Source organism: Tupaia chinensis, unplaced genomic scaffold (assembly GCF_000334495.1).
Source record: "Tupaia chinensis unplaced genomic scaffold, TupChi_1.0 Scaffold000257_1, whole genome shotgun sequence".
Classification (NCBI taxonomy): domain Eukaryota; kingdom Metazoa; phylum Chordata; class Mammalia; order Scandentia; family Tupaiidae; genus Tupaia; species Tupaia belangeri.
The window spans coordinates 3,449,217-3,461,828 of record NW_006159737.1 but is presented as its reverse complement, the minus strand read 5'-3'; the positions used below and the strand labels follow the sequence as shown (position 1 = coordinate 3,461,828).

The 12,612-nt window shown below is 38.0% G+C and overlaps 1 protein-coding gene across 1 annotated transcript in view; it reads left to right on the top strand.

Annotated features, from left to right (window-relative positions):
• PTPRZ1 (protein tyrosine phosphatase receptor type Z1) overlaps positions 1 to 12,612 on the top strand; it is a 224,851-nt gene that overhangs the window by 203,437 nt on the left and 8,802 nt on the right. The window contains 4 exon segments of the mRNA XM_006149215.2: positions 3,024 to 3,117; positions 3,755 to 3,828; positions 7,073 to 7,201; positions 8,508 to 8,654. Coding sequence (XP_006149277.1) covers positions 3,024 to 3,117; positions 3,755 to 3,828; positions 7,073 to 7,201; positions 8,508 to 8,654 — 444 coding nt within the window.

The window sequence follows — 12,612 nt, the reverse complement described above, 5'->3', positions numbered from 1 at the left end:
GAGCACACATGCCCTATAGTAAAAATCTCTCTCAAAAAAAACAAAAACAAAAACAAAAAACAACAACATGAAATGAGTAATTTGAAGAAAAAAAATAATCAAAATGCATTTTCAAAGAAATTTAAAAATCCAGCCTAGCTATGGTAGTACACACCGGTAGTCGTTTCCTCTGGGCTGAAGCCACAAAGATGGCCTGGGTTTGGTACTCTATTCTAAAAGCCCAAATGTTGTCCCAGATACTCGAAGAGGGAGCCGGAAGATTGTATCATAGCAAGACCCTGTCTATAAAAAAGTAAGAGGGGATAGACAGGGTGCAATATTCTCCAAGACAATCTCACACACAGAGTCCTAGTTCAAGTCCCCAGACCTCTCTGAGTACATATGCCCATGATCCGGGGCTGGCAGAAGACTAGGGGTGAATTGCAGCATCAGAATTCTGTTGAGGATTTTCTCTTCTCTCTGTTTCTCTCAGGGAAGAAATAAATCAATTTTTAAAGTATTTATCTGGTCCAACCAGTTAAGAAGAATGAAGAAAAAAAAGGAAAGAAGTCCAAACAAACAGACCAATTACTATTAAAGAAATGAACCAGTTGCCCAAAATTTACCTCAGAAATATGACCAGGTCTGGAATAAATTAATGTCAAGATTTACCAAATTTTTAAAACACAGAATATTCCAAAATTTAGAGTGAAACATCCAGGCTGAAAGCTAGCCCAACTATTTTATGGGACTTGTATGACTTTGGTGCCCAAACTGTAGGACAGTACAGGAAATTTGTAGGCCAATAAAACGCTATTTAAAATATCAGCAAGTCAAATCAGTGATATGGCCAGTGAAACCAGTCCCTGGTGCCAAAAATGTTAGACTGTTGTTGTAGACAGTCTCTCCAGTCTCTCTCTCTCTGTCTCTCTCTTTCTCTCTTTTATGGAAGAAATAAATAAGTAAACTTAAAAAAAAACAGACATAAAATCTGAATGGATGGAATTATTGTTAAGATCTTTATTCTGTTTAAATTGAGCACAAAAGTCAATGTGGTATCAAGTACATTTCTAGCTGGACAATTCATGGAAAATGAGAAACAGATTTTAATCTAACATGGAAAAGTAAAGAACTCGAAACACCCAACCTATGCTGAAAAAGATAAAAGTAAGGAATAGGAATCTGTTGCATATATATGAAAGACATCATGTGAGGTAACACTGCAAAACCGACCAGCAGAGGAAATACACAAAGGAGAAAGTCTGTTATGTGGTAGAAACATCACAGGTTAGTCAGGGAAGGCATATCATCAAATGGCACTGAGAAATCCCCACCTGGATAAAGAAGTAAAATTAGTTCTCTCTACTACACCTCAAAAATTGAAATGTTCAAGATAGATTAAACATCGAAAGGTGAAACCAAGCTTTATAACTATTAGGTCATCGAGAAAGTCATGAGGTATGTTTCTGTGTTTCTCTATGCAAAAATGCATCATGACTTTCATCACAGCCTAATATTCTAAGAAAATGTTGGAGAGTAACTTTTGCTGACTTCAGGGTAAAGAAGGATTTTTTTAAGTAAAGACATAATTGACAGAACTTTTTTTTTGTATGTTTTTTGTATGAGAAAGGTCATGTGTACTCACAAGAGGGAGACAGAGACAGGAAGAGGGAAAGTAAGAAATCACCCTCTCAGAATCACCCCTCCCATAGGGGGGGATGGCCATGTCCCAATCCCTTTCCTCCAGTCTCTTCTCAGGATTTTGAACATACATGCACGTGTTCCTCATGTGATTTTTAAGTCACCGAGTCTGGGACTTGAACTATGCAATCAGCTTTGTGGGATCCAGTTCCCTTAACCTCCATGCCACCTGCTGGCCCATAATTTGCAGATCTTTTAAAAAAATAATATTAAACTAGCCACATATCTCTGTCTGATTAAAGAGAAAAACCATTTGTCGCTTTTTAAACAGACCATAGATTTGCATTATGACATCAAGAACCCCTATGATTTAATAAGTGGCAATGAAGTAAAATATGAAAAATCAGTCATCATAGAAAAGATCTAAATAGCTACTGAGCACTCAAGTTCATAGTCTCACCATAGTTAAGTAAATGTAAATCAAAACAATGATATATCATTTTTCACCCGTCAGACTATCAGGTTGCATAGTGGTTAGAGCACTAGACTTCCATGTAGCCAACTGCAGTTCAAGCCCCAGACCCGAAAGCTTGAAAATCACACCAGGTGCATGTGTGTGTGCGCCCAAAATCCAGAAAGGAGGATGGAGGAAAAGGCATTGCAGTGTGGCCACCCACCCTGAGGGAGCAGGATTATTTCTCACTTTTCCTCGCACTGCCTCTGTCTCTCTGGCAAGCGCACTAACCTTATGGCAAAAAACCTTAAAACACTGATGGCTCCTAATTCTTTATAGAAACCCTCACATGTGTGCATATTAAGAAATATTCCAGTGATATTAATTACCACAAAATTTAAGATATCAAAACATCGAAAAAATAAATAAAAATACTAGTAACAAGCATTGGAAATAACCCAAACATTCACTAGTTGGAGAGAAGATAAGTAGAATGTAGATTATTCATGTAGTAGATTACTTAGTAACAGTTCAAAGAAATGAATAAAATCTAACTCACTGTCTACACACACACGAATACACACGCTTGCATTCACACGCTCACACACACACACACACACACACACACACACAATGCAATTTACCTTCTCGCACTTCTGTGTGAGATTTAAGCAGAAAAAAATGGACGGTACACATCTGTAGAGGAAGCTGAGGCTAAAAGTCAAACTGTAGATTTCTCTGCTGCTTCCAACTGCCCTGGTCTATAATGAAGATGTTCCAGGGAGTTCCCTGAAACAGATTTCGTTCAAGAAATTCTCAGAAAATAAATCAAATGGATTTATAGTCAGTATCCCATTTGGGTTGTGCTGCATGTGAGCTTGTGTGTATATGTGGTGTCTGGGTGACTTAAGTGAAATAATTGGTGTTTTCCCTCAACTCCCTCACTTAGCTCCTGAGTCAATCAAATATACAGCAAAGTGACTATTCTACGGCCCTAAAGCAATGCAATAGGGAAAAGAACAGAGCCTCTTCCATCATCCCGGGTAAGTTTTGTTGAATCTCAAAAAAAATAACCTTTTTTTGAGAGATTTTTGCTATAGAAGAAACAGAGAGAGAGAGACAGAAGGCAAGAAATCACCCCCCCCCCATCTCCAAGTGGGGAAACCCATGCCACAATCCCTTCTCCTCCATTCTTCTCTTGGGATTTTGGACATGCACTCACACATGCCCAGCATGAGTTTCAAGCTGCTGGATCTGATTTTGGACATGCACACACACACACCTGGCATGAGTTTCAAGCTGCTGGATCTGGGACTCGAACCATGGTCAGTCATGTGGGAGTCCAGCAACATAACTATTACTCCATCTGCTGGTCCCAAAATAATGGCTTTTTTTTTTTTTTTGACACTAGAAAGCATTGTAGGCAATTTGGCAACATTTATACCTTGGAATAAATACTGTTCACTCAGATTTTTCTAATCATACTCAATATGTAGCTGTTAAAAAAGCAATTTATAAACAAACCCTTGAAGTCTCATCTAAAAATATAAAATGTATAGAAAAACTAGCTTGAAGTCAAAGACTCTCATCTTAAGAAATGCCGCTATATTTGTCTTGAGAGGGAGAGAAAGAACACTACAGTGCTGTGATTATGTTTGCTGATAATGTTCTGTGTTCCAGTGGAGAGATCAAGGGTCGGCATTTCGTCCCTGAGTGGAGAAGGCACGGACTACATCAATGCCTCCTATATCATGGTAAGTCAAAGAAGTCACTGGAGAAACAGCTCGCCAGCTGGTGTTCCAGAATCAACCAGAGTGGGCTGCTTGACTCAGTGACTGCGGGCATGGGCAGTGCCACTGCTAAACTTGAGTCCAATCCAGTGACTGCAGGCCCAGAGCCCACAAAAACAGGTGGAGTAACAGCATTCTTTGCTGGGACTGAAGAAACCTCAAGAAAAAAAAAAAAAAAAAACGAGTAGATACAGGAACCCAAACTCACTATTCCAGACTGATGATCAGATAGAAACACACCCATCCACCTAGTAGACTCCATTTCATTTACCAAGACAAAGTCCCTGGGCCTGATGTCACTGATGTTACTACTCCACTAGGGCAGTTCCATTCTCACCTGCAAACGGGGCTCAATAGAGGACTTGAATTTCTACAGACACAATAGATCCCTCTTGTATTAGATCTTCCACAAGGGAGAAAGAGTGCGTTCATCGTCGTTATATAATCTTGCCATTTCAGATCAATCATGGAGCCACTGACAAAAGATGAAAGGGTCCTATCATAGGGACAAGTCTGAAGTTGAATATTATATCCCAGAATTTAATAGGAAAAATGAAACCAGAACAGAAGATAAAGTACATGAGACTGATAGGTTCATGCACCTACCATTTGAACAGAATCCTAACCTGTTTCCTGGCTTTAAGAAAAGTACCTTAGCATTTCTATAATTCAAGTTAAAACTGGTTTTCTTAATAGTACCATATGAACTTACCTTTGAAAGTAGTTAGATTATTTAAGAAATGGTGTGATCAATACAATGTGGGTGGAAAAGGAATAGAAGACAATTGTAGACACCAGAGACAGTGGGAGAAGAGGGCGGGAAAGGACAGAGGGTCAGAAAGAGGGGTAGAAAATTTTGGATAATAATATGCATGATTAAGTCACTATGCAGTATATTCTAGATGGGAAATCACATTTTGTATGCTATGATGATGCTTAGGGGAAGAATGTAAATTAAGTTACAAAAAAAAAGAAAAGTTTCAGAAAAAGAAAAAATCCATTCGATGACCGCAGTTAAGATATATAGCCCCAGCTAGGTGATACTTTATAGGATGCCTAAAGTTAGACTTGTGTTCATGGAAATGTATATATCAGCTGTGTTTGCTATGAAAACATTTAGATTAATTAAGATCTTTAATAATTCAATAAAAAATGGGAGTAAAACAGTATAGAAAGTAAACATAGATACCAGAGACAGTGCGGGAAGATAGTGGGAGATGGCAGAGGGTAAGAGATAGGGAATCAAGGATGGGGGGGGGAAGCAAAACATACAGGAAACAAGAAATGGAAAATTATTTGTTGACAAGAACATGTATGTTGATGTGCTTGATTGAGACAATATACAGTGTACTCTGGATGGAAAATCTCATTTTGTATGCTGTAATGATGTACAGTGAATGAACGTAAACAAATAAATTTAAATTAAAAAAAATAAAAAATATAAAAAAGAACTTGACAAAAAATATTTCTCAAATAAAATGTAATCATAAAGGAAAAAAGAATGAAAGGGTCCTAATTTCCATTGTAAAACCTCAGTTTGATTTATTCAATGAAGAAACTATTGAGGGATATCTGTGCAGAAAATGGGAGATGTGCAGTGTGGGCATCTAAATACATTCCATACTACAGGTAGGCCCATGGGGGTTAGGAATGGGACCTAAAAGACCCCAGAGCAAAAGGTGCTGGAAGAGCCAGAATTTTAGTAAGTGATGGCGTGGAAATTATGATTAATTCAATGGCACCAGCTCTCAGGTTTCTACAGCAAAATATGAAATAAACTTCCCTGGTTTCTCTCTTGTAGAGGCAACCAGGGTGTTTGGACGTTGGAGTTCTCATAATGTAAATAGGTGTATAATTTGTCATTCTGTCATTGGGACTCTCACAGAGAAAGAGAAATACAAAGCATCTTTTGAAAGTTCATAGAAAATGTCTACTATAAAAACACAGTACTTGTATTTCAAATTTTCCTGTGCCAAAATAAACTTGTACTTTAATTCCATTTTTGCACAGACTTTTTACAGTCTCCTTGCATAAACTGTCCAGCATATTTCATTCTACCTAGCATAGTAGATAACTTCTTTTTTGTTTGTTTGTTTTGGAGAGGTTTTTGTATAGGGTGTGCGTGCTCGCCAGAAATACAGAGAGAGACAGAGAGACAGAAAGTAAGAAATCACTCCCCAGCAAGGATGGCCATGTCGCAATCCCTTCTCCTCCATTCTCCTCTCGGGATCTTGGGCACACATGCACACGCGCCCAGCGTGAGTTTAAGCCCCTGGGTCCAGGACTCGAACTGTGGTCAACTGCATGGGAATCCAGCGACATAGCCATTACGCAAACTGCAGGTCCTCATAGTAGATCATTTCTACAAGCCATTTTGGTAAGTCTCCTAAAGGTGGTGTAACACTTAAAATTCTTAAGGTAAACTTGAGCACAATACTGAACTTTTGGTTTTGTTTTATCTCTTTTATGCTAGACTACATGCATGAACATACAAGAGAAAGAGAGAGAGAGAGAGAGAGAGAAGTACCCTTAGCAAGGTCTCTTCATGCCATGTTTCTCTTTCCCCAGCCCTCCTGCTCCTCAGGATCGCAGACTCCCTAGCTTATGCCTGGGACCTTTTCAGGCCAACCAAGGGCTCTGAAGAGGGCTCTTGCATTAGGAAACACTGTGCCACAGCTGCTGGTCCACTTTTCACTTCACACTTCTTTTTTTTAATTATTTATTTAATTTTATTCATCATTTTATATATATATATATATATATATGTATATATATATAATTGTTATTATTTGCTACAGGGCACATGTGCAAGAGAGAGAGAGAGACAGAAAGTAAGAAAGCAAGAAAGTTTGGGTCTGGGACTCGAACCACGGTCAGCCATGTGGAAGTCCAGCACTTTAACCACCATGCCACCTGTTGGTCCCTCACATCACACTTCTTAAGCTTCAGTTTAATCATCTATAAAACAAGGATCCAAATTTCTATTTCACAATACTATACTGAAGAGTAAAGGATTGAAGACTAGAACTAGCTCACAGGAAGTGCCCAGTAAACACTGTCTGTAATAATCATTTTATTTATAGATGCAATCACCAACTAAAAAGAGTATTTTGACTTAGGTCTATTACCTTATAAATATTTTTCTGAATGTTTAAGGCATATGACAGGGTTGTTGTTTTTTTTTTTAATCTTCTCTCTGGTTTTGTAGGGTTATTATCAAAGCAATGAATTCATCATCACCCAGCACCCACTTCTTCATACCATCAAAGATTTTTGGAGGATGATATGGGACCATAATGCCCAACTTGTGGTTATGATTCCTGACGGTCAAAACATGGTAAGTTCCATAAGCCACTTTTAGTAGTATTTTTTATAGAAAAAAAAAGGTCAGTTTCCAATAGACAAAAGTCCAGCCACAAACAAGTAATGTGATTTTGTTTCCAGCTAATAAACTGATGCCAATGGAGCCATACCTTGTCTACTGCTGGCTTTCGTTTGATTATGTAATCTGGATTTAGAAGTGAAGAATGGCAGTTTTATATGAAAGTAGTTTAAAATTAACTTAAATATATATATTTTGTGATACTGCTTTAAAACATTATGATCACAACCATAAATGAAGCCAATGTATGTACTTCCATTTACGTTTTTTAAATAAAATATGTTAGGCAATTTGGATATTTTCTTAGTTTAAGGCATTCCTTAGAAAAAATATTTTAAAGTGAATTCCCAGTATGGAAAGGAAAATCAGGGATATATCATTCTTTATTTGTGCATTTGAAGAACCCAAAAAGCGGGAACCAGCAGTTAGCAAAATGGCTATGTCGCTGGACTCCCACGTAGTCGACCATGGTTCGCGTCCCGGACCTGGTGGCTTAAAACTCACGCAGGGCACGTGTGCTTGCGTGCCCAAGATCCTGAGAGGAGAATGGAGGAGAAGGGATTGCTGCGTGAACATCCCCCCTGGGGGGTGATTTCTCACTTTCTGTCTCTATGTCTCTCTCTGTCTGTCTGGCGAGCGCACGCACCCTATAGCATATAGCGAAAACCTCTCCAAAAAAAAAAAAAAGAACCTAAAAAGCAGGGACCAGCAGTTAGTGTAATGGCTATGTCGCTGGACTCCCACGTAGTCGACTGTGGTTCGTGTCCCGGACCCAGTGGCTTAAAACTCACGCCGGGCACGTGTGTGTGTGTGCCCAAGATCCTGAGAGGAGAACGGAGGAGAAGGGATTGCGGCGTGGCCATCCCCACCCCCCTGGGGGGTGATTTCTCGCTATCTGTCTCTCTGTTTCTCTCTGGCTGGCTGGCGAGCGCACGCGCCCTATATAGCAAAACACTCTCAAAAAAATAAAAATAAAAAAAGAACCCAAAAAGCAAACAAAGTTAGTTAGTATTTCATTTATGCTTGACATATACTATAAAGTGACACTGACCATTCCAAATGAGGCTAGAAAGTTCTGAGTTTTTAAATTACTTGAATCTTTTCTACTCAGTTGTCAGGTAGAGAAGCAACAAGTTCACCATGATTTATAAACTAAGTGCAAAATAACAAAGAAATCATTTGGGTTCTTAAGTGTCATGTTTCACACTCTAACTTAGCAAACATTAAAATGTAGACTCTTCTTTGGTTTTTAATCTTCCAGGCAGAAGATGAATTTGTTTACTGGCCAAATAAAGATGAGCCGATAAACTGTGAAAGCTTTAAGGTCACTCTTATGGCTGAAGAACACAAATGTCTGTCAAATGAAGAAAAACTTATCATTCAAGACTTTATACTAGAAGCTACACAGGTATGGACAAAAGTTAAATAACAGAGTTTTCAGTATGCCCACATGTCAGACCTAGGCTGATTGACAAATCTTCCCTAGAAGGAAAAGAAAAAAAGAGAAAGGTTCTGATTTCTTACTAATTGAGACAGACTTTTCAATAATTCATATTACTTTACTTGTACTTTTATTTTTTAAATCTCACAAAATCATTAAGCAGTTCATCATCAATAAATAACATTATTCCTGACATGTATATACTCAAGAAATCAACGGTTTCTCTTATTTCAAATTGATTGCTAGCAGAAGTTAGGTTGAAAATGAATGAAGTAAAAGAAATAGTTATTCATTCAATGCTCATGTTTTAAGACAAGCACTAACATTTTGTTTATCAAAGTTAAACAGGAAAATTATTACCTACTGAAAGCTATTGTTCTCTATCAATGTGCAGTGAGTTCATAAGTGGAGAAGTTCGTAAGTGGAGAAGTGCTGTATTTTTTTTTTTTTTTAAGAATTATTTTATTTGAGCTGGCAGGTGGCAGGGTGGTTAAGGACATTGTTCTCCCACATGGCTGACCATGGTTCGAGTCCCGAACCTGACAGCTTGTTTTCTCCGTTTCCCTGTCTCTCTCTCCCTCTCTTTCTCTGTCCTTCTCTAGTCAGATTAAAATGGATGAATAAATAAAGTTAAATAAACAAATAAATTAAAAAAGAATTATTTTATTTAACTTTATTTATTTATTTATTTATTTGAAAATAAATAAATTTGAATTCTTTGTCAACTATTTTGGTGGAACTACATTAAATAATGAGATACTGGGCCAACACCATAACACAGAGGTTAAGCCCTGTGCCTAGGAAGCCACATCCCACATTGTCAACCATGGTTCAAATCCCAGCCCTGATGGCTTGAAAAACACCTTGGGTACATATGAATGTCTGCCACAAACCCTGATAGAAAGGAGAAATGGAGGAAAGGAGCTGAGACATGAGCATACCCCATACGGTGATGACCTTCCTCTCTCCCTTTTTCTCCCTTTCTCTGTGGTGAGCACACATGCCCTTTGACAACTAAAAAATATATCTTAAAGAGACAGGACTAGGAGATGGCATAATGATTACGTTGCTGGATCCCCACGTAGTCAACCACAGTTCAGGTCCAAGACCTAGTGGCTTAAAACTCAATGCCTGGGGCTGGTGCGTGGTGTGGTCGTTAAGGCTGCCAGACTACCACATGGCTGACCATGGTTCAAGTCCCGGAACTGGCGGCTTGCTTTCTCATTTTCCTTCTCTTTCTCTATCTCTGGTCAACTTCGAAAAATAAAATAAAATAATGAGAATAAATAAAACTAAATAAAAAATAATTCTTTTGAAAAAAAGAGAGAGAAAAAAATTCAATGCCAGGCACATGTGGATGCATGCCCATAGTACTGAGAAGAGAATGGAGGAGAAGTGATTGCAGCATAGCCATCTCCCCAGACAGTGATTTCTTGCTTTCTATCTCTGTCTGTCTCTCCAGTAAGCGCACATACCCTATAACAAAAATCTCTCGAAAAAATTAAATGTGTGTATATATATATATATATATATATATACACACACTAAAGAAATACTAATTGTGGTGACTAAGGTATGTCATATTAGGAGTACTTTCTGAATCAGAAAAATTTAGATCATGTTTTATATGGTTCAAATGCTTCATTTTACCCAATTCCAAAAGTGATAAACAATGTAAGATATAGAAGAAGGTTCTCTATTTTCCAGAATATTCCAGTGACCCAAATATATAAACTTAATAATGCAAATAGATGAATAATTTAAACAATAAAGCAATGGAATAATATGCTACTTGATTAAAACAACAACAAAGATCATGATAATTCCTGTCCCACTGATGAGTAATGTGGCCTAGGGAGAGAGACTTGCTTCCCTTTTTTTGTAAAATGAGGGACAGGAACTAGAAGCCTTCTAAGATCCCTCAGAGCTCTTAAAGTTCCATGCAAATTGTTACCTGTGAGTGTTCCCTAATCACTTTCAAAACACCCATTCAGATCTGCCATCTCTCATGCCTTCCTTCTGTAAGCAAGTTTATGATGAGAGTAAAATCACTCAATTCCCATTATCTTGTCTTATTCGTGATCCTGATTCTGATCCTAACACCTGGCTTGGCCTTGGAAGGTCAGCAGTTTCTCTCCAAGTGTTAGGCAGAAAACAAACTACCGAATATACACTCACGATGGCCTACGATTTAGTATATCTATCTACAGAAACCAGTTCTTTCAGCATTTTAATCACCCAGGAGCCTAACCAGGATTTGGGAGTATTTGTAAAACAATAGTCAAGAAAGAAGGAAAGACGCAAGTGGGCAGTTCACTTAACTTCAGACACTTATAGGTGATTTTACCCGAAATATCACAGCATTTGAGGATGGTACAGAGGTGAATGTCTGTACTCTACAGACCAGGGTAAATTTTGTAGTGCTCAGAAAGTTTAAACTGATGAATTCAAAAGCCAGGGGGATCTTTTTTTTATTTATCTGTTATAGGGGCATTTTGTAAATATACTTAGTATTAAATATATTAAAGTTATGTTCATAAAATGTGTAAAGGTATGAACATGATAGAAATGACTATGTACCCACCCTGAGTTCCAGAAGAACATGGTCTTTACTCTTGCAGTCCCTCATATGTCCCCTAGCCCATTCTGTCATGAAGAGTGTATATTGCTCTCTTTATTTATAGTTTTACCTTTGTCTTTGTTTTCCTTAATACCATGTTGTTTACTTATTGCATATTTTTAACTAACAAGCAGTATTAATAATTGAGCACTGAAATGTTTCCATATGTGTACACATTGTGGAATGGTCAAATCAGGCTAACATTCCGTTATCTCAAATATGTACCATGTTTTTGTGGTCAGAACATTCAAAATCCATTCTTTTAGTTATTTTGAAATAAGCAGCACATTATCATTAACTAGAATCACTATGCTGTGTAATAGACCACCAGAACGGATTCCTCTTTCCTAACTGATATTTCATACTTTTTTTCTCTTTCTTTTTCTTTTTTCCTTTTTTTTTTAGATTTTTGCCATTGGGCACATGCACTAGCGTGAGTGAAAGAGAGAGAGAAATAATCACCCATCAGGGGTATGGCCACACTCCAATCCTTTCTCCATTCTCCCCCCAGGAGTTTGGGCATACATGTACACATGCCCAGATGTTTCTCAAGCTGTCAGGCCCGGGATTCAAACCACAGGATCGGCCATGTGGGATCTAGCACCTGAACTACCATGCCACTTGCTGGTCTGGTATTTTGTAGCTTTTCACCAACAATTCACACACACACACACACACACACACACACACTTAGCTGTATTGTTTAGTTTTAAATATCTTTGAACTCTATAAAATTATGTGTATTTTTCAGAGCTTTCACTACTTTCCCTCATTATGATGTCATTGAGATTTATCCATATGACTGGATATAGTTCAAATTTATTGATTTTTCAGCTTAGCACTCCAGATTATATTTTTTCCTATTCTATTATGTTTAGATTATTACTTGAATGTTACAAAACTTGTTTTTATTTACTCTTTTTTTTTTTCTATTACTAACAGTGCTTATATGAATATTTTTAGATAGGTCCAAAACTTTTTCTTGGGTATACCTTGGAACCCTCCTGCTGGGTCATCGTATATGAGATCTTCAACTTTATTAAGTAATGCCAACTATTTTCCTAACTGTATCAAACTACCTTCCCACTGAAAGTGCATGAGTAGAGTCAACAGGTGGTGTGGTGACTGAGGCACTGGACTACCACATGGTGGACCATGGTTCAAATCCTGGACCAGGCAGCTTGAAAATCATACCAGGAACATGTGTGCTCATGCCCAAAATCCCAAGAGGAGAACAGAGGAGGAGGAATTGTGGCATGGCCATACTCCCTGGTTGGTGTTTTCTCACTTTCCATCTCACCATCT